The sequence below is a fragment of the Ostrinia furnacalis genome, unplaced genomic scaffold (genome assembly GCF_004193835.3).
Source record: "Ostrinia furnacalis isolate ACB-3 unplaced genomic scaffold, ASM419383v2 OfSCF0867, whole genome shotgun sequence".
In the NCBI taxonomy this organism is placed as follows: Eukaryota; Metazoa; Arthropoda; class Insecta; order Lepidoptera; family Crambidae; genus Ostrinia; species Ostrinia furnacalis.
Genome location: NW_021131106.1, coordinates 115,194 through 139,247, shown reverse-complemented (window position 1 = coordinate 139,247; position 24,054 = coordinate 115,194). Strand labels below are relative to the sequence as shown.

The 24,054-nt window shown below is 40.1% G+C and overlaps 1 protein-coding gene across 1 annotated transcript in view; it reads right to left on the bottom strand.

The window, feature by feature from the left end:
- Positions 1-24,054, bottom strand: part of sli (slit guidance ligand) — a 64,910-nt gene that overhangs the window by 29,697 nt on the left and 11,159 nt on the right. Inside the window, exons 5-13 of the mRNA XM_028301074.1 lie at positions 10,438-10,581; positions 9,539-9,700; positions 8,385-8,455; positions 7,915-8,062; positions 4,410-4,553; positions 4,094-4,165; positions 3,773-3,844; positions 3,623-3,694; positions 2,162-2,325 (exon numbers count right to left, since the gene is read on the bottom strand). Coding sequence (XP_028156875.1) covers positions 2,162-2,325; positions 3,623-3,694; positions 3,773-3,844; positions 4,094-4,165; positions 4,410-4,553; positions 7,915-8,062; positions 8,385-8,455; positions 9,539-9,700; positions 10,438-10,581 — 1,049 coding nt within the window. The remainder of the gene's footprint in view (positions 1-2,161; positions 2,326-3,622; positions 3,695-3,772; positions 3,845-4,093; positions 4,166-4,409; positions 4,554-7,914; positions 8,063-8,384; positions 8,456-9,538; positions 9,701-10,437; positions 10,582-24,054) is intronic.

Genomic DNA, 24,054 nt, shown 5'->3' with positions numbered 1-24,054 from the left:
CGACTATTACTGCGTATACCCATCTGCCCACCTTGTGGGTGGATATCCCACGTGGCCTCCATTCCAGAACCTTTCTGCCCCATCGGCCGTCAGTTCTACGTGTTATGTACCCTGCCTGATACTACTTCAGCTTGCTACCCGAGTATAGACCAAATCCTCCATTTGCCTCTGGTAAACTAGAGAATGACCTGATGATGATACTCACGCTTGCATTTAAAGTGCTCCTCCCTCAGCGCGTCTATCCGCTTGCGACTCATTCTCTTGGGCGCGTCGCACTTGGCGCCCGACGTCTCGGTCGGGTTCTTGCGCAAGTACGCGGCCAGCCAGCGCAGTGCGCAGTCGCAGGAGGACGGGCCGGCCGCCGGGCAGCGGGGAGAGAGAGGAGGGAGAGAGGAGGGAGAGAGAGGGAGAGAAACAGGAGGGAGAGAGTGGAGGGAGAGAGAGAGAGAGGGAGAGAGTGATGAGAGAGAGGAAGAGAGAGGAGGGAGAGAGGAAGAGCGAGGTGGGAGAGAGGGAGAGAGAGGAGGAAGAGAGAGAGAGAGAGAGAGAGAGAAACAGGAGGGAGAGAGTGGAGGGAGAGAGTGAGAGAGAAACAGGAGAAAGAGAGTGGAGGGAGAGAGAGAGAGTAACAGGAGGGAGAGAGAGAGAGAGAGACAGATAAAGAAGCCAGTCAGTGGTACTCACGCTTGCACTTGAAGTGCTCCTCCCTCAGCGCGTCTATCCGCTTGCGACTCATTCTCTTGGGCGCGTCGCACTTGGCGCCCGACGTCTCGGTCGGGTTCTTGCGCAAGTACGCGGCCAGCCAGCGCAGTGCGCAGTCGCAGGAGGACGCTGCGGCCGCCGGCAGCGGGGCAGCGGGGAGAGAGAGAGGAGAGAGGGAGGAGGGAGAGAGGAGAGAGGGAGAGAGAGGGAGAGAGGAGGGGAGAGAGAGGGAGAAACAGGAGGGAGAGATAGAGAGAGAGAGAAACAGGAGGAAGAGAGAGAGAGAGAAACAGGAGGGAGAGAGAGAGAAAGAAACAGGAGGGAGAGAGAGGAGGGAGCGAGGAGAGAGTGAAAGAAAAGAGTGAGAGGGAGAGAAAAAGGAGAGAGAGGGAGAGAGAAAGGAGAGGGAAAGGAGAGAGGGAGACAGGAAGGAGAGAGAGGGAGAGAGATAGGAGAGAGAGACAAAGAGAGAGAGGAGGAAGAGTGAAAGGAGAGAGTGTGGAGAGAGAGGAGGGAGAGAGAGAGAGGAGAGAGTGAGGGAGAGAGAGAGAGGAGAGAGAGAGGGAGAGAGAGAGATAGAGAGGAAGGAGAGAGAGTAGGAAGTTAGAAGACAGGAGTGAAAGAGGGAGAGAGAAAGAGAGAGAGAGGGGAGGGAGAGAGAGGGAGAGAGAGAGGAGAGGGAGAGAGGGACAAAGAAGTCATTCAGTCGTACTCACGCTTGCACTTGAAGTGCTCCTCCCTCAGCGCGTCTATCCGCTTGCGACTCATTCTCTTGGGCGCGTCGCACTTGGCGCCCGACGTCTCGGTCGGGTTCTTGCGCAAGTACGCGGCCAGCCAGCGCAGTGAGATGATGATGACGATGATGATGATGAATAAGGTACACTGTAGGACCAACCACCCGTGTCCACAGTGACGTCGACGTCAAAGGTCAAGTTTCGCAAAGTCGACGACTTCGCCTGAAATTGCTAATATACGTCGCGCGACGTCACCAGATGTGGAGCAAAATCGTCGACTTAATTTGGCAATTTGCTCATAGGTATGGGGGGACTTTTGTCCCCTATCTCTGCAACCTTTAAGGTTAGGTGTCGACTGACCTTGTCTGACTACTTTAGTCCCTGTCTAATTTAAAGTAAGTACTCACGTTTGCAAAGGCTCATTCAATAGCGAGCCATAGCCTAAGACGGAGCCGCAGACGAAAATTCAAGTTAGCTCCGTTTCATTGGGCTCTGGTGGTCATAGGCTGGTTTTAGTGTCACGCGGACTGTCAGTGCGGATCGCTCCGCACAGCCGATCTGTATGAACTGCTAGGGAGCGAGCGGTTCCTCCGGACCGCATTACTCTAAAACGCTCCCTAGAAGTTCATACAGATTGGCCGTGCGGAGCGGGTCCGCATTTTTAACCAGCCATAATGGTTTGGTGATGTTTTTCTCCCAATCGATCTGTGAAAAAAGGTACTCACGTTTGCACTTGAAGTTCTCTTCCCTCAGCGCGTCGATACGTTTCCTACTCATCCGCTTCGGCGCGTCGCACTTGGCGCCCGACGTCTCAATCGGGTTCTTTCGCAAGTACGCTGCTAACCAGCGGAGAGAACAGTCGCAGGAGAACGGGTTGCGGCCTAGATGGCTGAGGAAATAGACATAAATCGTGAATATTTCGCGATTAAAACCAAAAAGGAACGCTTTTAATGAAAACAAATTCGGGTCGTGAAAAGTATTGCGAGAAAAAACAACAGATATGACAGGCGAGAAAATTAACGAAAGAGTAACGAAAAATGTTGGATGTAAAAGAATATCATGGTATTCGTGGTGGCCAGTGTTACGCGACCAAGGATAACCTTAATACTATACAGTGTGTCCGGGCTTGTAGTGATCAAACTTTAAGGGCATAATCTATGGACAATTTTATCGATGAAAATACTTCAAATTTGGGGCTTGACCCATTTCTCGCAAAATTGCAAGGATTTAAGTTTTGAATTTTAAGTTTTCACCTCTTCCTTCAAAAACAAGTGATAGCGTGGGTAGCTTAACACTAATAAGCAAAAATTTTATATCATGCGATAGCCACTAAAATTATCTATTAGTAAAAGTACAAAACACATACAAGTTTCGTACATTTTAAGGGAGTAAGAATGAATTTAATTAGAAAAAACATGACTTTTTTCACTTCTTTTTCAGTTATTTTCCAACACAAGAAAAACCAGGTCGTTAAGGTATGTTTTATTTGCATTGTATTATTAGTATTTGAGTTATTCTACATAATGAATGTAAATTTATTAGTCTACGTCTATTAATTTCGACGTAATTGTTGAACAAAGATACCCCTTCCCAGCAGTTTCCATAGCGCACGCGACATGCGAAAATGCACTGCCTGAAAGAATCACACAACCTATTCCGATTACTATGGAAACCGCTGGGAAGGGGTATCTTTGTTCAACAATTACGTCGAAACTAATAGACGTAGACTAATAAATTTACATTCATTTTGTAGAGTAACTCAAATACTAATAATACAATGCAAATAAAACATACCTTAACGACCTGGTTTTTCTTGTGTTAGAAAATAACTGAAAAAGAAGTGAAAAAAGTCATGTTTTTTTCTAATTAAATTCATTCTTACTCCCTTAAAATGTACGAAACTTGTATGTGTTTTCTACTTCTACTAATAGATAATTTTATTGGCTATCGCATGATATGAAATTTTTGCTTATTAGTGTTAAGCTACCCACGCTATCACTTGTTTTTGAAGGAAGAGGTGAAAACTTAAAATTCAAAACTTAAACCCTTGTAATTTTGCGAGAAATGGGTCAAGCCCCAAATTTGAAGTATTTTCATCGATAAAATTATCCATAGATTACGCCCTTAAAGTTTGATCACTACAAGCCCGGACACACTGTATACAGCGTACTAAATAACCAACTTACAGCGTTTGTATCCCAGTCAAGGCATCAAAAGTACCATTTGATAGAGACCTGATGTTATTGTCGTAGAGAGATCTGAAAATAAATGTTTGATTAAAGTATAATTCAAATAAAATAATCAATTATAAAGACATTAATGTTGATTGTACTCACAATAATTTCAGATTCTGCAAATCTCTAAACGTGTCTTTCCTGACGCACGTTATTTCGTTTGAATTCAGCAATCTGTAAAAAAGTTGTTGTTAATATTAAAAAAAAAATTGTGGACAGTGGATATGTGACCCACGCTGAACTGTCCCACCAAACTCATTGACAGGGGGGCGCTACCATCGTTCAACTATATGGTTTCCAACATGGCAAAAATCGGTACCAGCGATCCGGTATTGACGGTGGCGCCCCGCTGTCAATGTCATGGATAGGGCAGTTCAGTATATTGGAACTATACATCAAGAACTGTCAAAATTTTAGACTCACAGTAGTTGAAGAGACGCCAAGCCGTGGAATATTCCAGATGGAAGTTCTTTGATCTTATTTCCATACAGGACCCTGAAAAAATATACATTTTCAGTTAATAAACTAATTCGTTTAATGTACTTTCAGTCAGACCATGCTATACATATATACAAAAAAAGAAAAAAAATTTTTTGACAACTAAAATAATTTTAATGCGCATACAACAACGGAAAAAAGATGTCTAAAAGGTCACTCACTCAGTAATCATCTTGACATGTTACTTGCAATTAAAAATAAAGAAAAACAAAAAGAATAAAATAAATAAAGAAGGACTTACAAAGAGCTCAGATGAGTTAACCCAGTAAACGCGTCGGCAGCAAGCTTCGTGATCTTATTATTTGAAAGATCTATACGTGTAACTCTCTTTACAGCTGCGAACGCTCCTGTCCCCACTTCTGTTATCTCGTTCTGTTCGAGGCGGCTGGAAAAGGATAGAGATATGTTAGGAATGAGAAGCAATTTATTTGTATTCGTTCATAAATCATTTGTTTTAGTAAATATAAAGAAGGACCTAGAATCGACCCCTGCAAAAGCCTCGTTTGTTGTCAAAGTCNAGTCGCAGCCAGCGGAGAGAGATGATGATGATGACTAAAGTACACTAAGGGACAAATGTCTCGCAACACGTGTCTGTAACATGTCAAGCGAAATCCAGCGGTTTCGCTTCGCATGTGGCAACAAAGCGACTTGGTCAGTATCGATTCTAAAAACTTTGCCTGACATATCTTAATGATATTGTCAGTCGATATCAGGATAACTGTCACATGACCTGTGTGCTTACCATGAGTTTACGTTAGGCGCGCTCGCTAGCGAGTACGTCAAAAAAATCTATGAAGATTTTATTTCTTGAAAGTAGCCGCTAGGGGCGCTGCACAATATGTCATACATTTTAATGTCATTTTTTTACGCAGTCGCTAGCGAGCACACCTAACGTAAACTCATGGTAAGCACACTGTCGAGCAAAGTCCAGTAACGTCACACGATTTCATTTCATGACGCTGGCGACACGTGTCTGACTACTTTAGTCCCTGTCTGATTTAAAGTAAGTACTCACGTTTGCAAAGGCTCATTCAATAGCGAGCCATAGCCTAAGACGGAGCCGCAGACGAAAATTCAAGTTAGCTCCGTTTCATTGGGCTCTGGTGGTCATAGGCTGGTTTTAGTGTCACGCGGACTGTCAGTGCGGATCGCTCCGCACAGCCGATCTGTATGAACTGCTAGGGAGCGGAGCGGTTCCTCCGGACCGCGTTACTCTAAAACGCTCCCTAGAAGTTCATACAGATTGGCCGTGCGGAGCGGGTCCGCATTAAAACCAGCCATAATGGTTTGGTGATGTCTTTCTCCCAATCGATCTGTGAAAAAAGGTACTCACGTTTGCACTTAAAGTTCTCTTCCCTCAGCGCGTCGATACGTTTCCTACTCATTCTCTTCGGCGCGTCGCACTTGGCGCCCGACGTCTCGGTCGGGTTCTTGCGCAAGTACGCGGCCAGCCAGCGCAGTGCGCAGTCGCAGGAGGACGGCGCGGCCGCCGGCAGCGGAGAGAGAGAGAGAGGAGGGAGAGAGAGAGAGGAGAGAGAGGAGGGAGAGAGAGAGGGAGAGAGACGAGGGAGAGGAGGAAAAGAGAGAGGGAGAGAGAGAGGAGCAAATTCATGTTCAGTGCCACAAATGAAGCACTGGCATGTGATGGCAAAAATGGAAAAATAGTATTTGTTGTGGACTCGGGTGCGACTCAACACTTTATAAAAGCAAGTTATGAAAAATACCTCAAGGATGTAGTAGACTTAAAAAGCATTATAAGTATAAAAATAGCAAACGGAGAAACATTGGAAGCAACTAAAAAGGGATACCTAGATGTTTACTATCAAGAAGAACCATTGAGATTGGAAGTAGTTATAGTGCCAGGACTAAGTAACAACCTACTGTCAGTCGGTAAACTCATTGAAAATAGAAAGGAAGTAATATTCAGAAACAAGAAGGTACTGATCATAGCAAACAACAGAAAAGTTTATGAAGGCAACAAGACAGGTCTACTGTATACATTTATATTGCAATTACCAGAGAACAATTGTGCTAACCTAGTACAAGAGAAAGATGACAATTTATGGCACAAGAGAATGGGACATATGTGCAGGAAAAATCTAGCAATATTGAGATTACCATACAGCAAAGAAACATGTGAAACTTGTATGAAAAATAAAGCCACAAGATTACCTTTCAAAACCCTAGATAGATCAAGATCAAGCAAAGTGGGTGACTTGATACACACTGATATATCTGGACCAGCCAGAGTGCCTACAAAAGAAGGCTACAGATATTTTCAAGTAATTGTTGACGACTACTCTCATTTTACTCAAACTTACTTACTGAGAAACAAATTTGAAGCAACTCAAAAACTGATAGAATTCATAAAGGAAATGGAAACTCAAGAAGAGGTGAAAGTGAAAAGAATTAGATGCGATAATGGTGGTGAATTTACAGCGAGTAAACTAAGAATATTTTGTGAAAATAGAGGAATAAAAATTGAGTACACACAGCCATACAGTCCGCAACAGAACGGAAAAGCGGAAAGGATGAACAGAACAATATATATTACATTAATATCAAAACTTTTTAAGAATAGCTCTATTTCTAAGACTTTGCTGGCCAAGCCTTGAATATTTTGATGAACAATCTTGAATGTTCCGGGCTTGGCCTTTGTCGAGTGCCTCAGTTTAAACAACTAGTAGTAGGTACAGTCATAATATTGTTACTATTTACATACTGAGATATCAAATTATTAGTACCCTGACTATGATCAGTTTTATGAGTATAATTACATTTAATATTGTATGCAAACAATGAGGCTAATTTATTCTTAAATTTTGTAGAGAGATACATTGTATCTACAGTCAACTTAAAGCTAGAAATAAATTTATTTACGTCAAAAAGTAAAAGTGCGTCGCTATGACGATAAGTCAAGTTATACATAAGTATATTTAAATCAAATATGTTCTTGTTTATCTTTTTTAGATTATACCCTGAATTTACATAGGGTAAAGTACACAAAATTATCTTAAATTTTAACCTATTTTGCAAATTTAATAGTTGGTCAATATTTTGAATTATACTCTTTTTATCTACAGAGTAACTATTACCATACATTATAATTACATTGGAGTTTTCGTCTAATTGTAAGAGAAATGTAGTTCTAAGAAAGACTAAATTTCTTTGATTTGAAGTTTTACAGTAAAAATTTAAGTTAATAATCCTATCAATAATAAAGTAAAGGCATACGTTCGATAATCTCTTGAGCCTTGATTTAACAATATCAAATTAAAATCTTTAATGTAATCCATTGAAGTAATATTAATGTAATCCAATAACTTGTCAAGGAAAAAAATAAAGTTAACTTTAAATACTTTGGCATGGATAGTAGTTATAAGCTGAACCCACTAAATTGCTTCTGAAAAATAAGATAAGAGTCGTGATTCTGCATTGAACTAAAACACTTGATGATGCTGACAATCATGGATGTATCAGACTAAAATAATAAACTTCAAAGACTAGACACAGTTTTTAAACCCCCAGAGGAGGCACAAAGACCTTTAAAGGGGGGCGCGGGCCATATGTGTACTTAAGTATAAAAACCTGCAACCGCCGAAAGAATGCATTCCAGACTGCTCGATACGACCAATAAATAATCTTGACTGGAGGAGGGGGCGCGGATTTTTTTGTATGGTGGAAAGGGGGCGCATTTCAAATAAGTTTGGGAACTATGTTCTAGAGTCACAGAGTAAATCGCTTACATCTCAGTGGCTCTATGGGGGATGGTGGTAGGCAGTTCTGATAGCAGCTTCTCTCTGCAGTCCACGGTGCCGTCCAAGGAACAGCGGCAAGGCGGCGGACAGCGAGGCTCTGCAGAGCACTCGCCCGAGGATATAGCGTTGGTTGGGCCTGGAATAAAAATATTATTCAGGTTAGAGAAATTTCATCACTGTCATTTTCAGTATAATTTTATCCACATGACGTTTATGGCTGAACAAAAGCCTCGCCCAACGATTTCAAGATTAAAACGGGACTATTCCTACCTCTCGTTCCCACCGCTGCAACTCCTGTGTAGCCAGGATCTACAACTTGACCATCAATAAAAACCCAACCAGTGAAGGTCATATTTGTCCCGGGGGAAAGTTAAATTGTCATTGGACCCGCAACGAAATTAAGTAAGGTACAAGTCTAATAAAAATTTTAGGTTAAAGACTAAATATGAAAGACTTACCACTGCAGACCAGCTCGTGTGCTTCCAAGTCAGTGAGCAGGGCACCTTTCAGCGCTGCTGGAGCTTGACACCTGTTGACAAAGAATGGTTGTACTGTAAGCTCATAATATTTCATATTCTTTTGAAAGTTATGCAGCGATGTTTCGTTCGTTTGTTGTCAGCTAAATGACGTTCACTGCTGGACGCCAAGCTTCCTCAATGACTTCCATAACGACCGGTCAATCCGGCGACCTTCACCAGATCGTCGGTCCACCTAGTGGATGGCCTGCCCACACTACGTCTTAATGCCCGTGGTCGCCACTCGAGAACTTTTCTGCCTCAACGGCCATCAGCTCTGCGCACTATGTAGTGGTCTCTGGCCTCTGGAGATGGTTACTACAAAATACTACTACTCGTACTAGTGTCACAGAGGGTGTGCAGCAAGCAGGAGTTTCAGCCAAAAGACGTCCACTGCTGGACAAAGAACTTCTAAGGATTTCCACAAGGACTCTTCCTTAGCTGCCCCAATGCCATCAGGGGTTACACAAGTTATCTTGTACGAGCTAGAACTCACCTGGCACCAACTCCCGGAATAGCGGCCTGCATCCAGCGTCAAACTTTTAGAGGTCGTCGGTCCACCTTGTGGGTGGACGTCCTACTGCGTATCAGTATGTGGCTTCCACTCCAGAACCTTGCTGCTCCAGTTCTGCGTACTATATGCCTTGTAGCAGATGCTTACCTGGCACCAACTCCCGGAATCCCAGGTCGGTCCCTCCAATCTGCAGGTCGTTTTTCCTTCGTTCATTTCAGCCAAAAGCTTTCCACAGCTAGGCAAAGTACTCTCCCATGGATTTCCACATCGTCTTCACCAGATCATTAGTCCAACAAGTCTTATGTTCCGTCGTCGCCACTCAAGAATTTTACATCAACGGCCATCAGTTCTGCAAGCTATTTTGCAAAAGCAAGAACTAACCTGTCACAAATTCCCAGAACCAAATTCAAATCCTAGCGACCGTAGAGGACAACCTTGTGTTGTCCCAGAGTTCTGGAGTGTAGATTTGTTGAGTCTAGTGATGACTTTTAGTGTCACTAAAGGTTATGGTTACTGAAGGTTGTGTTCAAAGGTTGTACTCACTGAAAATTATGTTTATATAGGTCGTGCAGCCGATGCTTACCTGGCACCGACTCCCGGAATCCCAGCGGCCCTCACAGCAGTAGACAGTCTCGCCACTCTGCAGTCACAGACCACCGGGTTATCCGTGAGCCTCAGGGTGTGAAGCCTGGTGATGGCAGCCGGCTCCAAGGCGAGGTACGTCAGGTTGTTGTTATTGAGAGTGCTGTGGACAAAATGAAAAGGCCATGAAATTGATGCGTACTAAGGAATTGCAATGAATAATGATACGTTCTGAAGAATATAATTTTTGTGCTGTGGAAAAAGGAACAAATTCTTTACGTCACAAGGACATAACTTATGAGTGCCAAGATTTGGAACTTTGGCTTGGCTTGTCTTCCGAACTTGGCACTCATTTAAATTCTATGTCAGCAAAGTGGAAACCTACAAAAACTGGCAATTTCTTAAAACATACTTAAAAAGAGGTTGATATGCCTCAGAATCTTCTACATAACATACAACCCGATCGAGCTAACTGCGCAGTGCGCACCTCGCTGGAATGTGACTCCCCCTCTCACTTAACCGCATACCTACCAGCTTTTGTCCCGGTCCCTACCAGAGCGTCGATGTGACGTCACGTCACGAGGTGCACAATTAACTCGACCGGTTTGTACATTTCAAACTAACAAGACAGTTTGAGGGTAGCCGAAGATCTTCATATCTCAGTGTTTACATTGAGCTCTTTGCTTTTTGCATCGCTGCGACACACAACATGCAGGAAGTATTCTTTCACTTGTAACTGCTTTTGTTTGTTTTATGCATGCTTATATCGTATATCTGCTGTATTCTATTATTTTCTTAATATTGTTATGCTGCAACTTTACTCTTTCATGTGTGTTAAGTGTATGCAAATAAATGATTTATCTATCTATCTTCGAGAATCATATCAAAGTGGATACTCACAGCACTTCAAGGCTCTTCAGATGCTCCAGCGCCTTCTCATCCACACACTTGAGCTGGTTCCCATCAAGATGGAGGCTCTTCAGCGCCGTCAGCCCACGGAAGGTGCGCCGGCTTATTGCGGTCAGCTCGTTCCTGCTTAGGTCTCTGTAATGTACAGGTTATGTTAGTAATGGTAGGTTGGATGCCAAACGTATCGTCAGCAGAATGAGTAGACTGTGAGAGGGAACGTGAAGAGAGACTGCATGATGGGTTTATAGTATATTGACAAGTAGATGAGTGAGGCATTTAAACTTTTTAAGGCTTTATAAAGCTACAAAGTACGGACAATGAGTCTGTGTGGACAGAAAATAATAAAAAAACTTTTTAAGGCCATTGCAAATGAGGAAGAGGGCAGAACCAAAATTCCCGAATCGTGAAAAAAAATATCGAAAAAATGTCACGGACTTAAGGAATTCCTTGCATGCGTTCTGCGGTCACCGGTCAGGTCAAAGTGAACGCAGCTCGCATGATGTATGAACAACAATGTCGGTCTCTAAAAAAAGCCCGGTCGCTGAGCACGTAGAATTTCGTCTAATGACCGCAAGCTACCCATCCTTATCGCTCGCGCATAATTATATTGCTGCCGCGACTGTGCGACGGGCGGCCGCAGTTAGTGTGCGAGCGCGAATTACGCGCGAGCGATAAGGGTAGCTTGGGGTCATTGGACGAAATTCTACGTGCTCGACGACCGGACTAAATATACATTTTGTGTCGATGCGATCTGGCAGCGAAAGAATGCAAACCGCACCACTGACCGTTGTTTTGACCGACAATGTTGAACACACACAGGTGTGCGGACAAAAAAGTGCCTCGTCTTCGTTGTAAATATTGTTCTCTCTCACAGTCATCGGCTGACTATACGTTTGGCTGTTTCTTGGCCAAATGCCAAGCTCTGGACATTCATTGGGGTAAGCGTCAGGGGTTAAGAGGGTTAGCTGACACCATGTTAGGACGTAGCATAGAACGAAGGTGTGTTTAATGTTGTCGAGGATATGATGGGGGCTTGAATGTTTTAAGGATATAGTTATAACTTTTAGGTTGAGTTGCACCACCTGACTTTGACGGTAAGCGCTCCTGCACACGACGCCGTCACCGCGCCGCCGCCGCGCCGCCGCCGCGCCGCGGTCGCGCCCCTACACTGTTCATACGCGCCGAGTAAAGCCCGCCGCCGCGCCGCCACCACGCCATCAAAGCATAATTTCGCCAGCGGCGCGGTAGCGGGCTTCACGCGGCGCATATAAACAGGGTAGGGGCGCGGCGACGGCGCGACGACGGCGCGGCGACGGCGCGACGACGGCGCGGCGGCGGCGCGGTGGTGGCGTCGTGTGCAGGAGCGCAAACTATTAACGATAACCTTGGAGAATTTTGGATAACTATTCTTATACAAAATTCTAGACATAATATTGCCAGATGGTCTATCTTAGTCTACGAATGTCATATTCAATGCCTTCCCAGCTATGCCATTGTCAAGAGGGCGCTACTATCAATACTGGATTGTTAGTTTTTGTTTTTTGCCACTGATGTTTCAAAATCATTGGATTATAATAATACGCACAACGCAGAATGTCAGTAACGCAGAGTGGCAAAATACATAAAAGTGTCACACTCGCAAGGTAGTCATAATGACAAACGCAAAATGTTACTTCGCTACGAATTCTAACCGCTTCGCTTATTTCTCTCGCAAATCTCTACTTCAAAAGTAGCCTAATCAAAAAGGCTTGTCCACAATTTCGATTACAAAGTTTCAATCAACAACTCCTCAACCACTGGAACCCTGAGACTTGGGAGCTAATTAAGGGGCAGGATCGTTTGCACGCGATCTCCCCGTTTTACTTGTAAAATATTCATAGTGGAGAAGCGAGAGGATTGTGTGGACATGCCCTCTAATATTTATAAACTATAAGCCGATAGAACATGCAGTCCACGGGAACTCTAAGGGCACTTTTAAATAAGATGTTTTTGAGCCGTTAGTTGTAAAATAAGTTTATAAAAGGCTTGTCATCTAGCAAATTAGATAGAGTCGTTATTACAAGAACTACCTATTCTTTATTATTCTGTTAAACGGCTTCAATATTGGTGTGTATTTAAAGCACAATGCTTACGCCAATGTTGAGTGTTTAAAGAGACATGGTGGACGATGGAGTTTGTAACGGAAAAGTAATGAAGAGTGAATACATTTTTCACGACGTTTGTGAAACTAAAGGTAGACGGTGTACGGACGGACGAACGGCGAATAGACGGTGTATAGAGTCATAATTCTTGTTATATTAACTTGGCTCTACATGAGAATTGATAACCTTTTAAGCGAGCCAAATGCTCTTGTATTTTTAACATTTTACATGAAAATGTTTTTGGTAGGATATTTTTTTTAAGGTACCCAATCACCCCATAGCTTACTACAATACTTGCTTATTTCGAGACTACCAGCTGTTTAAAAGTTGGACATAGCTTTTCTTTCCAACTCTTTTCTTCTACATTCCATTCGTCTTTGGAACGGTCTCCCTGAAAACGTCAGGCAGGCTCCCAGCAAGTCCACCTTTAAATTCCATGTGCGCAAACATTATCTCGCTGGTGTTTCATCTTCATAATTTCTGTTCAACCTCCTTTTTTTCCCATTTTTTTTTTCCTTCTCTCTTTTTTTTTGTCTCCCTTTGTCATCCATCCTATTATTATATATGTATGTGTCTATGTATGTATTCATATGTTATTTATGTAATTATATTTTTTTTTTTCTAAATTCGTAATTATTCTATACCGCCTACTTTATTTTCAGTTTGGCCCTAAGGTTGACTGGCAGAAAATGTCCGAAAGGCATTAAGTCCGCCTTATGTACACCGTTCTATGTGCATATAAGTTTTTAAATAAAAAAAATAAAAAAAATAGCCAGGTCCACACTAAGCCTTCCCACCCGTGGGGTCGGCAAATTGTTTCCTATCATGAATAATAGAGCTGCTCTCAAATTGGGCGGTTGAGACTTTACGAGCTTTAGCGAGCTTTTTATTGGAGGTCGCTTTACTTCGGCTTAGAGCTTGCGAATAGGATGGAATTCTGATTTAAGCTACTAGATTTTGCCAGTGGCTTTGCACGCATGGATTTAAATTGATATCTATACTAACTAATACAAAGCTGAAGAGTTTGATTGTGATTGAACGCGCTAATCTCAGGAAGTACTGGTCTGATTTGAAAAAATTTTTTTGTGTTGGATATCTTTTTTTTGCTTTGGGCTACATAACATTACCGCGGGCACAGCTAGTAAATTATAGTCTGTATGTTATTCTGATGTTTAAAAAACATTACAGTAAAGTTTTATACAAAACCATTGAGTACTTTTTGCGTGAGAGAGTAACAAACATACCTACATCCTTAGATTAATAAAACCTAGATAGATAGTCAGTGCACGAAAGGTGAGGCAGATTTTAGTAAGCCAGAATGGCTTACTCGTAAACGTCACATGAACTGTCAAAGTGAAAAATTGGTAAACACGTCCGACGACTTTTAATTAATTAAGACGGTTTGTGCTGTGAAAGGGTGTCTAAATACATACATCAGAAAAACTAAAGAAAGTGACCAGTGTTACATTTCATAAGTAAGTACTACGATTCGACGCGTATTTTGCTTGAATTTGGCTTTCAAAAATTAAATACGGGAATGATACCAGTAACAAGAAAATTTATTTCCCAATTGTTCGCCGTACAAATACACTTCCTTTTTTATGAAATCGAGACTTTTCAGTCGATTTATCTTATTGTAATTAGGTAGGTACTTTGAATTCAATAAATAAGTAAGTACATGATGCGTTTTGTTTTTGTTAGTTATAAAATAATTAAAAACGTATTAAAAATTTCCCTACTTTCGGGAAAATCGCCTTCACTGTCTACACTCCCCAACAAAATTGACACTAATGACATAAGATTTTTGCCTCACTCTTGACGAAGCGTTTGTATGAAGACTATCCATCTAAGTTTTATTAATCTAAGCCTACATCCATCCATTCTCACATACTTTCATGTTTCACTACTACTGAATTAAAAATACTTCATAATAAAGATATCAGAGTATTTTGAGCCAAAATACCTTAAATACACCAATTTTCCCTTATTATCGACGACCAATACCAGATAATTACTTGGTCAATATTGGTTACAATATTAACTAGCCGTTAGAACGAAAATAGACAGTATTGATTATTCCTCAGACGATGTTGGATGTCAGGTTAATAAATTAACAAATCAATATTGATGGACTCCCTTTAATATTTTCTAAGACTTACTAGCTCTAACACCAGCAGTACCTATACAGAAAATTATTGAAAAAGAGGCTGACAATAGTGACTGAGTTTCTTGCGCTGCTTCTTCTCAGCACTGGCACACACTACTGTCATAAAGTAATAGTGCCTTTAAAAGAACACTCCAATCCCAAAATGCTTTAGGACAATAAAAGAAGTAGAGCAAAAAAGTTATTCAAAGAAATCATAAATAAGATACCGTTATGGAGATTTCGTTAAAAGAAGTTTGACTGCCATTAAACAAAAGAAGAAGAAGAACAAAAACTGGCATTCATTCCACAGACAAACAATAGAAATAAAGTGACAGCTGTCAATTTACCACCACTTGAATTTTTCCTCTTTTCCATTCACCCTGTAGAGCAGTTGTGTATTTGAAGAACCCAATAATACCCGTCGGAAAATCTTCAAGAGTCCTGAAACGTTTCGAACCCAGCCGAAACCACAAAGAAGGCATTGTTTTTGGATTGCTTCAGAAGTCGAAAGGTCCATTAGACGCCATTTTGGATTTGGCAAATGGCGGACGGATTAGTTGGCGGGAAACTTTTAGTGCTGCTTTTTTAGGTTAGTTTTTTGAGAAACGCTTTAGTGTTTTGAATCTAAACTGTTTGGGGAAAATAGTGCAAAATAACACGGCATTTAATTGTTTAAAATCTTATTGTGAAGACAAGAATTCAATTAAACTTTCTGACTGAGTTTTAGAACCATTTTGGAAGTAGGTGACTGTCACCGAACGAAAAGTTCGAATGTATCTCAATTAAAAAGATGTAACAAAGCGTTTATTATGATTTAAAAAAAAAATTGATTAGTGTTAGTTTTTCAATCTTTGAATTGTGTATGAAGTTTGGTGTAAACTCAATCGAAAGGTCACTGATTGACTGACTGACTCACTCATCACGCAATCTCAGAAACTACAAGTGCTAGGAGTCTCAAATTTTGCATGGGGGTTCCCTAAGGGGGTTAAACGGATCCACGCGTACGAGTCGCAGGCGGCCGCTAGTTAGGTAGTTACTCATAAACGTCACAAACTTATAGAACAACATCTCAGGACAACCTGTGTCCTGTCTAAAACAAAAAAGTCTTTGACCCTATCTATCTAGCCCAGACGAAACTCATTAATCTGTGGGAGTTGAGACAGCCGCCATCTTGCGGAGCGCGGGAAGCTGCAAATGGCGGATTACGGCGAAAGCTTTTACTTGTCCCGCGGTTTTCTTTTATTTCTTCTCCGAGAGGTTGCGACTGTTTTTAACACGCTCACTGCGAAACCATTTTTCGTAGACTTTCAGCCAGTGCGTATGAGGTCTTTTCGAGTCAATATTGAACTTCTTTACAGTGCGTATGAGACCTTTTCTGCCTCACAAAATATTGTTTCTAAAAATACTTTAAATATAGCTCAGAAAAGACAATATTGGCTTGAAACTTTTCTATTATAAACTTAAATAGATGTTTAACCTTAAACTAGCTTCGCCCGCAGTTATGAGATTTTGGTATTGAATAAATTAAAAAAATATATATGACATCTTTTCTGCCTCATTTCGCACTGAAAGAAAGTCCAATTTGTGTCTCGACTAGGGATGGGAATAAAACAAAATTTCAGTTACCATAAAATTATAATATTTGTTTTTAATTAAAGTGTTTTTCATTAAAACAGGGCAAACAGTAGGATTTGTCACACAGAACACAAAAAGTTACAATTTTTTTAGTTTTTTTTTTGCAGCCTGAGTGCTATTTAGTGTTAGTCTTAATCTTTCGTAGCAACTAGGGTTTCTGATTTCTCGACCTATTTTTTTTCTCGAGTTTCGGGAATTCTCGAGGCCAAAGTCTCGAGTTTTCTCGGGTCTCGAGTCTTTTAATTAAAACTGTTGAAATCGGTTGAAATTTAATAAAAACAGGTTTTTTCATCTAATATTACCTACTTTTATTGCACAACAATCAATATTAGAATTTAGTACCACTTAGCAAAATTACGATAAATAGTTTTTTTTTATAAACAAAAAAATATTTTTAATATTTTTTTTATGCATAACAAGGCAGTTATTTGACCACAATCGCACCTGATGTTAAGTGGAAAAGATAACGACTTGAATAAACTTTACGAGGAGGCACGAGTATCTAACCTAACAGACAGTAACCAATTTTTCAGTCTTTAAATCAGTCAGAGTTAAACATACTTAATAAATAGGTATAGCATCTCGTTGGTGAACATTATTACCACGTTATTACTTAGATTCGATTGAAAATGAAATATTTTATTCAGCGACACAAAACAGCATCAAAAATATGAAACAAAAGTAAAACTAAATAGAGTAGGTAATGTTGATAAAATTGAGATCATTACTTGCATTGCAAATCAAATCAGTTAAAAAAAGAGAGATTAGGCCAGTCTAAAAGCAACGTTAACCTATGAAATAACTAAAAACTTATTTTTGTCTTAGAAAATAGGCTTTCAAGAATATTAAAGCTTCAAATTGGAAACTCGAGAATTCTCGAGCTCCGGTAATTTTTTTCTCGTCTCGAATGAAGCCAAATTTCTCGAGTTTTCTCGAGTTCGAGAAAGCTCGAGCAGAAACCCTAGTAGCAACCTGCTTCGTTGACCACCTTTTTTAAGCGAATGTTCAGCACATCATTGTCGGCCGTTTGGTGTAGTGGTTCGAAACGGACTACTATTCCGGAGGTTGCGAGTTCGATTCCCGCACAGTATTTGTGTGCATGATGAACATATTTGTTTGTATTGGACTGGGTGTTTTCTATGTATAATAATATGTATGTATTTACAAAAGAAAAAGTATTTAAGTATGTTTATATCCGTTGTCTAGTACCCATAGTACAAGCTTTGCTTGGTTTGGGACTAGAAGCGCAGTGTAAAATGTCCAAAAAATATTTATTATTATTATTTCTTTATTCAATTTTCTTTCTTGTTATTATTATTATTATCTGCCACTAGGAATACCTGAAATAAATACGTGCGTTAAGTGTATACAAATGCCATTTTTAGTTAAAAAGTCAATGTTAATGTGTCACCGGCTAACAGCGTGCGTCCGTATCGAAACTTATCACATCACTACTCTAAATGCGCGGCGCCCGCGCCTCACCCTGTGCGGTTATGAGGCCTGCAATTTTTGAGGCAGTTCAGACCTCACGGCGCACTGAACGTGATTAATTTATATCCAGTGCGTATGGGACCTAATCGACCTCATACAATATTGTCTACGTCATTATGCTAGGCTTCGTAAGAGAAGCAATTTGATATATTTGTCTCTGTTGTACTCATAGAAATGTTAAAATAGTCGCCCCCCGCACAGAGTGAGAGAACGCGATTATCACTGCCGCACCTGCGGTAAGTTCTGCATGTGGCTTTTTAGACCTCATAACGCAGTGAGCGTGTTAAAGTGAAAGAGGTTTGTCAACTTCGCGCTGTGCTAATTGATTGGTTAACTTCTGTGGGACGCGAAGTACTTAATTAGAAGTCGACAGCACGAATTTTTTGCTGCAAAATAACTCCTATTAATTAGGTCCTGAATTGCTAGAGTGTCTTGCTTTATTTCCTATAGTTATTATGTTCAGCAGTGGACGTTCTATGGCTGAAATGATGATGATGATACTTAATTAACATACCTACACCTACCTATAATTAATATACCTACATATAGCTTGAAAATCTTATGTTATGTTTTTATTCTTGTAGCATCAAGCCTTGTCAACTTTTCGGTCAACTAGCTTTTTCCGCGGTTTCACCCGTTCATCCATCCATCCCCACAAAATTTCACTGTCTGGTACCTTAAATATGTAAAAGTATTTCCATTTTATATTTTCAACACAGCATAAAGACATTTTCCTTAATCACAAAAGAAAACTTGGACATTGTCTTCAAAACTCTCATTAAAGTTCATTAATACTACCTAATTATAACCCTTCGCGAAGTAATTCAGTTACGGAGTTACCAAAAATCCCGCCAAATTGCTTTCAGCCGCCATTTTGTGGCGCAACAAGATGGCGGTGTTTCCTGTCATAGGTTAAATACAAAAACCAATACAGAAGCATTATTTAGTAATTTCCCTTTTATTATTTTAAGGGGAGCTGAAAAAGTCTCACGCCCGTATTCACAAACATTACTGTGAGGTCTCACTGACTCACAGTGCGCGTGAACGCACAGGGTGTCACACGAACCAATCACAGAGAACTATTCAACGCTGTGTGAATACGGGCGTCAGTCATTTTAAGCATAAATGATAAAATTAAATTAAAATTAATTAAATTATCTTTTGAAAGTTATTAATTATGTCACAATCAATTTTTTCGTGTTTTAGAGAAAACAAAACCTAATGGATTTTTTTTGCAGGTATGACCGCAATTTCTCCTAATGTTTTAAGTTCTAGGATGTATAAATCCAATATTTTTTTGAAACGGTGTTCGGGCTCCTAATTAATTCGATCCCTAATAATACAGGTTGCAATTTATTTCATGAAAGATTTCCTTGAGCAGGCTGTTATTCCACGAGCTACGCCAAGATGGCGCCTCCCGAATCGCGGCTCATCACACTAATTGCTTAAATTAATTATTGTTTAAGACACTCGGTTTTAATTACCCTCAGGGTGAACGTGTTGTAATTGGGATATAATTACTAATTGAGTACATTTCACTGGCTTTTGGCGGATTTGGATTACTTCTGGGTCAGATGATAAGGCTTTTTAAGATAAGGTAATGAGTACCTACAGAAGTATCTAAAGAAATGAACGAATTTGAATTTGTGTAATATTATAACAATAACTAGCGACCCGCCCAGTTTTGCACCGTTACCTACGTTGTATCACTGCTGAAAATTGCATTAAATTTTTTTACGTAGGTACTCAATTTAAATGATCAAAGCGTACAGTGGTAGCGACTTTGTTTTAAATACTCTATGATAGATGACGTTGAAGAAAATTCATAATTTATATGTTAGAGCCGTAGTTCCGGCAGAATAAAATAGAACCATTCACATTATTCCCATAGAAAAAGCGACTAAGGGACAAATATGCGAGCATCAGGGCTCTTCAGGTTCTGGAGTGGAGGCCACGTACCGGAAAGCGCAGCGTAGGACGTCCACCCACAAGGTGGACCGACGTTCTCATAAAGGTAGCAGGAAGGCGCTGGATGCAGTCCGCCACCAACCGGCCTTTGTGGAAATCATTGGGGGAGGCCTATGTTCAGCAGTGGACGTCCTATGGCTGAGATGATGATGATGATGGTGATCCCTATGAAATGATGATGATGAGGCCTCTTCAACCCGTCTGATCAGCCTGGGGAGTGTAGGCCAAATCCTTCATTTGCCTGAGCTCCGTGCTCCAGCAGTGATGATGATGATAATAATGCGCTCTACAAACAATAATGTCGTTCATAGTCTGTGCCATGATTACCTACACAAAACTACATGAGACAATGGAAGTTTTTCTCGGATTTCCTGTGTTATGATTTTGAAAGAATCGATTGATCAACATGTTTTAAGTTTAAGACTCATAAGTGTAGGTAACTCATAAGCAGGAAGACGCTGAACGCAGGACACTACTAACCGGCCATTGTGGAAATCTCAAATCATTGAGGGAGGCCTATGTTCAGCAGTGGACGCCCTATGTCTAAAATAATGATAAGTAAGTAGGTAACTGTTGTTTAACAGGTATTTAGTGGACATCTTAATCAATTTAAATTCTTTTTATGAGGTGGCAAAACTCGAATCTCCGCTAAATTCTGAATGGCAAAGGGAACTATGATACTCTCAAGGCGCGAAATCATCTACTCGAATTTTATAGCCAATGAGTGTCTTGAAATTGTTGAGTATTAACGTCAACTCTCCAAATGTAGCGTCTCTCATTTTCACAGTTGGGACGAGGCCTGTCCCTACAGTTCTGCAGTTGGACGTTTAAATAGGTAGACATTTTTTTTAAACTGTAGATCTATTCAAGCACTACAGACAGATAGAGAAAGGTAATCCGTCATTGGACCCGCAACGAAATTAATACCCGTATTCACAAACATTACTATGAGGTTTCACAGTCTGCGTGGACGTACAAGGTGACATACGAACCAATCACAGATTGAATAGAGCTATTCAACGCTGTGCGTTCGATTTGCTGCTTCACTTAAGCAAGCATCGTTTGTGAATACAGGCGTAAGTACAAAATAGGAGGTCGCAAGCAAGATAGGGTTCTTTCGCTTGAATTTTTTATGACAAACATACCTCCATCCTTTTCGATTTACACGCGAAAATATTCATTGAAATCCATGTGAAATTCAGGAGGAACCTTAAAATAAATCGCCAGTAATCCTCAATCGCTACCCTCCTCAAGTTTTCAGGAGTAATGTGTTTCGGCTAGAAGATTGACGTTCCGTTTTACTGAAGGTGTTTTATGGATGGGTTTTGTTGACGGGAATTGAAAATCCTTACTGCGTGAATTGGAAAACTCCCCATACAGAAACAAATAAACATTTAATTTTATTGACCGAGCTTGGTTCAAAAGTCGATATGCCATTAATTCCTCCATAAATAAACTGCCTACGTAAGTAACTATTATGTATTAAATTCGCAGGTAGACCGAGCGAAAAACATTGTTCTACGGAGCTCATTAGACGGAGGCACTTCCGTGGCGACAAAATGGCGGGCGCACTTCCGGTTAGGGTGGGGACATGTAATCGATATCGAAATTGTACATGGTATGATATACGAAAAGGCAAAAAAGGCAGCTGAGCTGGCAAAAATGAATGAGACATGTACTGGCTCTATTTATTATTTTAAAGATTTGATAACTACAAATTGATCTTCTAAATAATTAAGGAAGTTTACCAACTGGTGTTTGGGTACACCTAGCTATCAACTAGTGTTATTTAGTCTCTACTGCAGGAACACGAATATATCAGAGGCAAATGGAGGATATACAATACATAGTGTGGGGAGTCCACACTGACCAGAGGTGGAATTGTGTAAAGCAATGGTATTCATGTACAGTCGCGGAATGAAAAGGTTCGTCACCTTAGTGTCGGTTTTCGCTTGCACACTGTAAGAGTCAAACCTGCCAACATACCAGTGCAAGAAACAGTGCTGCTAACATTTAAATAAATGTGACGTTTGCTAACGAAGAAGGTTTTGCTTATTTTTCTGTCCCATCAGTGCAATGTTACAAAATGTATTTTTTTTATTTAATAGAAATAATAATGGCAGGTTGAACCAACAAGAAGGTTTTAGTTTATCAATCATAAAAATTTTCTTGACAAGATAAATGTCAAACAACTTTAATCTGAATAATTTTGAACTTTACTGACTAACAGTTAAAGATTTTTTTGTCTATCTCGAGATTATTCTGTAACATAGTTTCAAAAGGTAATATGTGCTCGCGATTCGTTGAAGGAATCAATTTGAAAACTGACGAACCTTTTCATTCCGCGACTGTACAATAACAAAACGTTTAACAGAATATAGCGTACGTTTTGAACTGTCAAAAATGATTACGATTGCTTTTCACAATTGCACCTCCGATGAGTCGGAATAGCTCTGATAAAAAACAAAACATTTTAGCAATTTGTATTTCAAACTTTTCTAATAGTTCCGTTAACCCTTCCAATCACCACAATAGTAAAAACTGACGAAGGGGTTAAAAGTTTAGAACTATCGACCCTTGAATCGGCAGTCCAACACTGACACTTGGAATATCGTCGCCTACTTATCGATAAGTGCTGCACATCACTATCGCCTTCAAAGCCAATACCGTCTGTCGTTCTTCCGGAGCGATATCGCAACTTTGATCACTTCGCGTCACTACCAAAGTACCAAGGACAAAGCTTTGTGATCGACTCTGAGAGTAGAACAATCAGAGAACTTGTATGGACTCTTGGTATAGACGGCAAATCATGGTACAAATACTACGGCATCGTAACTACATAAATGTCACTAAAATCAAAATTTATTGAAGCGTTTAAAGTTTTCTTTTCAGGACGTAAGTACGTAGTATTTCTAGTAATAAATAGGTAGGACAATGTTTCTTTCGCCAGTTCTTTTTAGCACCAAGCTATTTTTAGGACTTGTGAATAAGGCAAATCATCTATACTAATATTATAAATGCGAAAGTAACTCTGTCTGTCTGTCTGTCTCTCTTTCACGCCACTGAACAGATTTTAATGAAATTTGGCATAGAGATAGTTTGAGTCCCGGGAAAGGACATAGGATAGTTTTTATCCCGGTTTTTGAAACAAGGACGCGCGCGATAAAGTTTTTCTGTGACAGAAAAATACACGCGGGCGAAGCCGTGGGCTAAAGCTAGTTCTAATATAAATAATTTGAATTAGTTAAAGACGGATACGTTCCTCGGTCAAAACTTCTTCTTTTTCTCACCAACCAATTTCTTTATTCAATTACCTAGGTACCACAAAGCAAAGATTATGGATCACTTATCTGTACGAATATAATATTTAAATGCGAAAGTATAGATAAATAAGAAGAAGATAGATAAGATCGATTTATTTTCAGACTTAAGACTAGGACCCATAAAATTACGAGTTGAGAAGTTTTTCCCCGGTTTAAAAAATGTGAACTCATGCGGGAAAATCTACGAGTATGCACTTATACAGGGTGGAAACGATAAGTGATCTCACTCGATTATTTCTAAACTATACAAGATATCAATAAACTAATTACTGATCCTGAAAGTGCTTCATGAGCTCTATCCAATGGTATTAATAATAGGTTACAGAATAAACTGGATCTCTGAAAATTCAATGTTTCCAGCTTCCATACATTTGATAAAGTTACATTATTTTAAAAACTACACATGATATCGTAAAACTGATTACTGATTCTAAAAGTGCTTCACAAGCCCTATCCAATGGTATCAATAATAGGTTACAGAATAAACTGGATCTATCTAAAAATTCAATGTTTCCTTCTTCCATACATTTAGTTCTACAACAGTCATGACACTCATCTCTTGACAATATTATAGCAAGTAAAGCCTAAAACCAATGTTTTCTATGAATAATTTTAAATAAGAATACAATGTATGAGTTTACTTTAAGAGTTTATTATTAAATAAAAAAAATACACTTCTAGTATTGTGTATCTGGCATACATTTAGTATGGAAGCTAGAAACATTGAATTTTCAAATAGATCCAGTTTATTCTGTAACCTATTATTGGTACCGTTTGAAAGAACTCATGAAGCACTTTCAGGATCAGTAACCAGTTTTTCAATATCTTGTATAGTTTAGAAATAATCGAGTGAGATCACTTAACGTTTCCACCCTGTATACATACATTATATTTTACAAATATT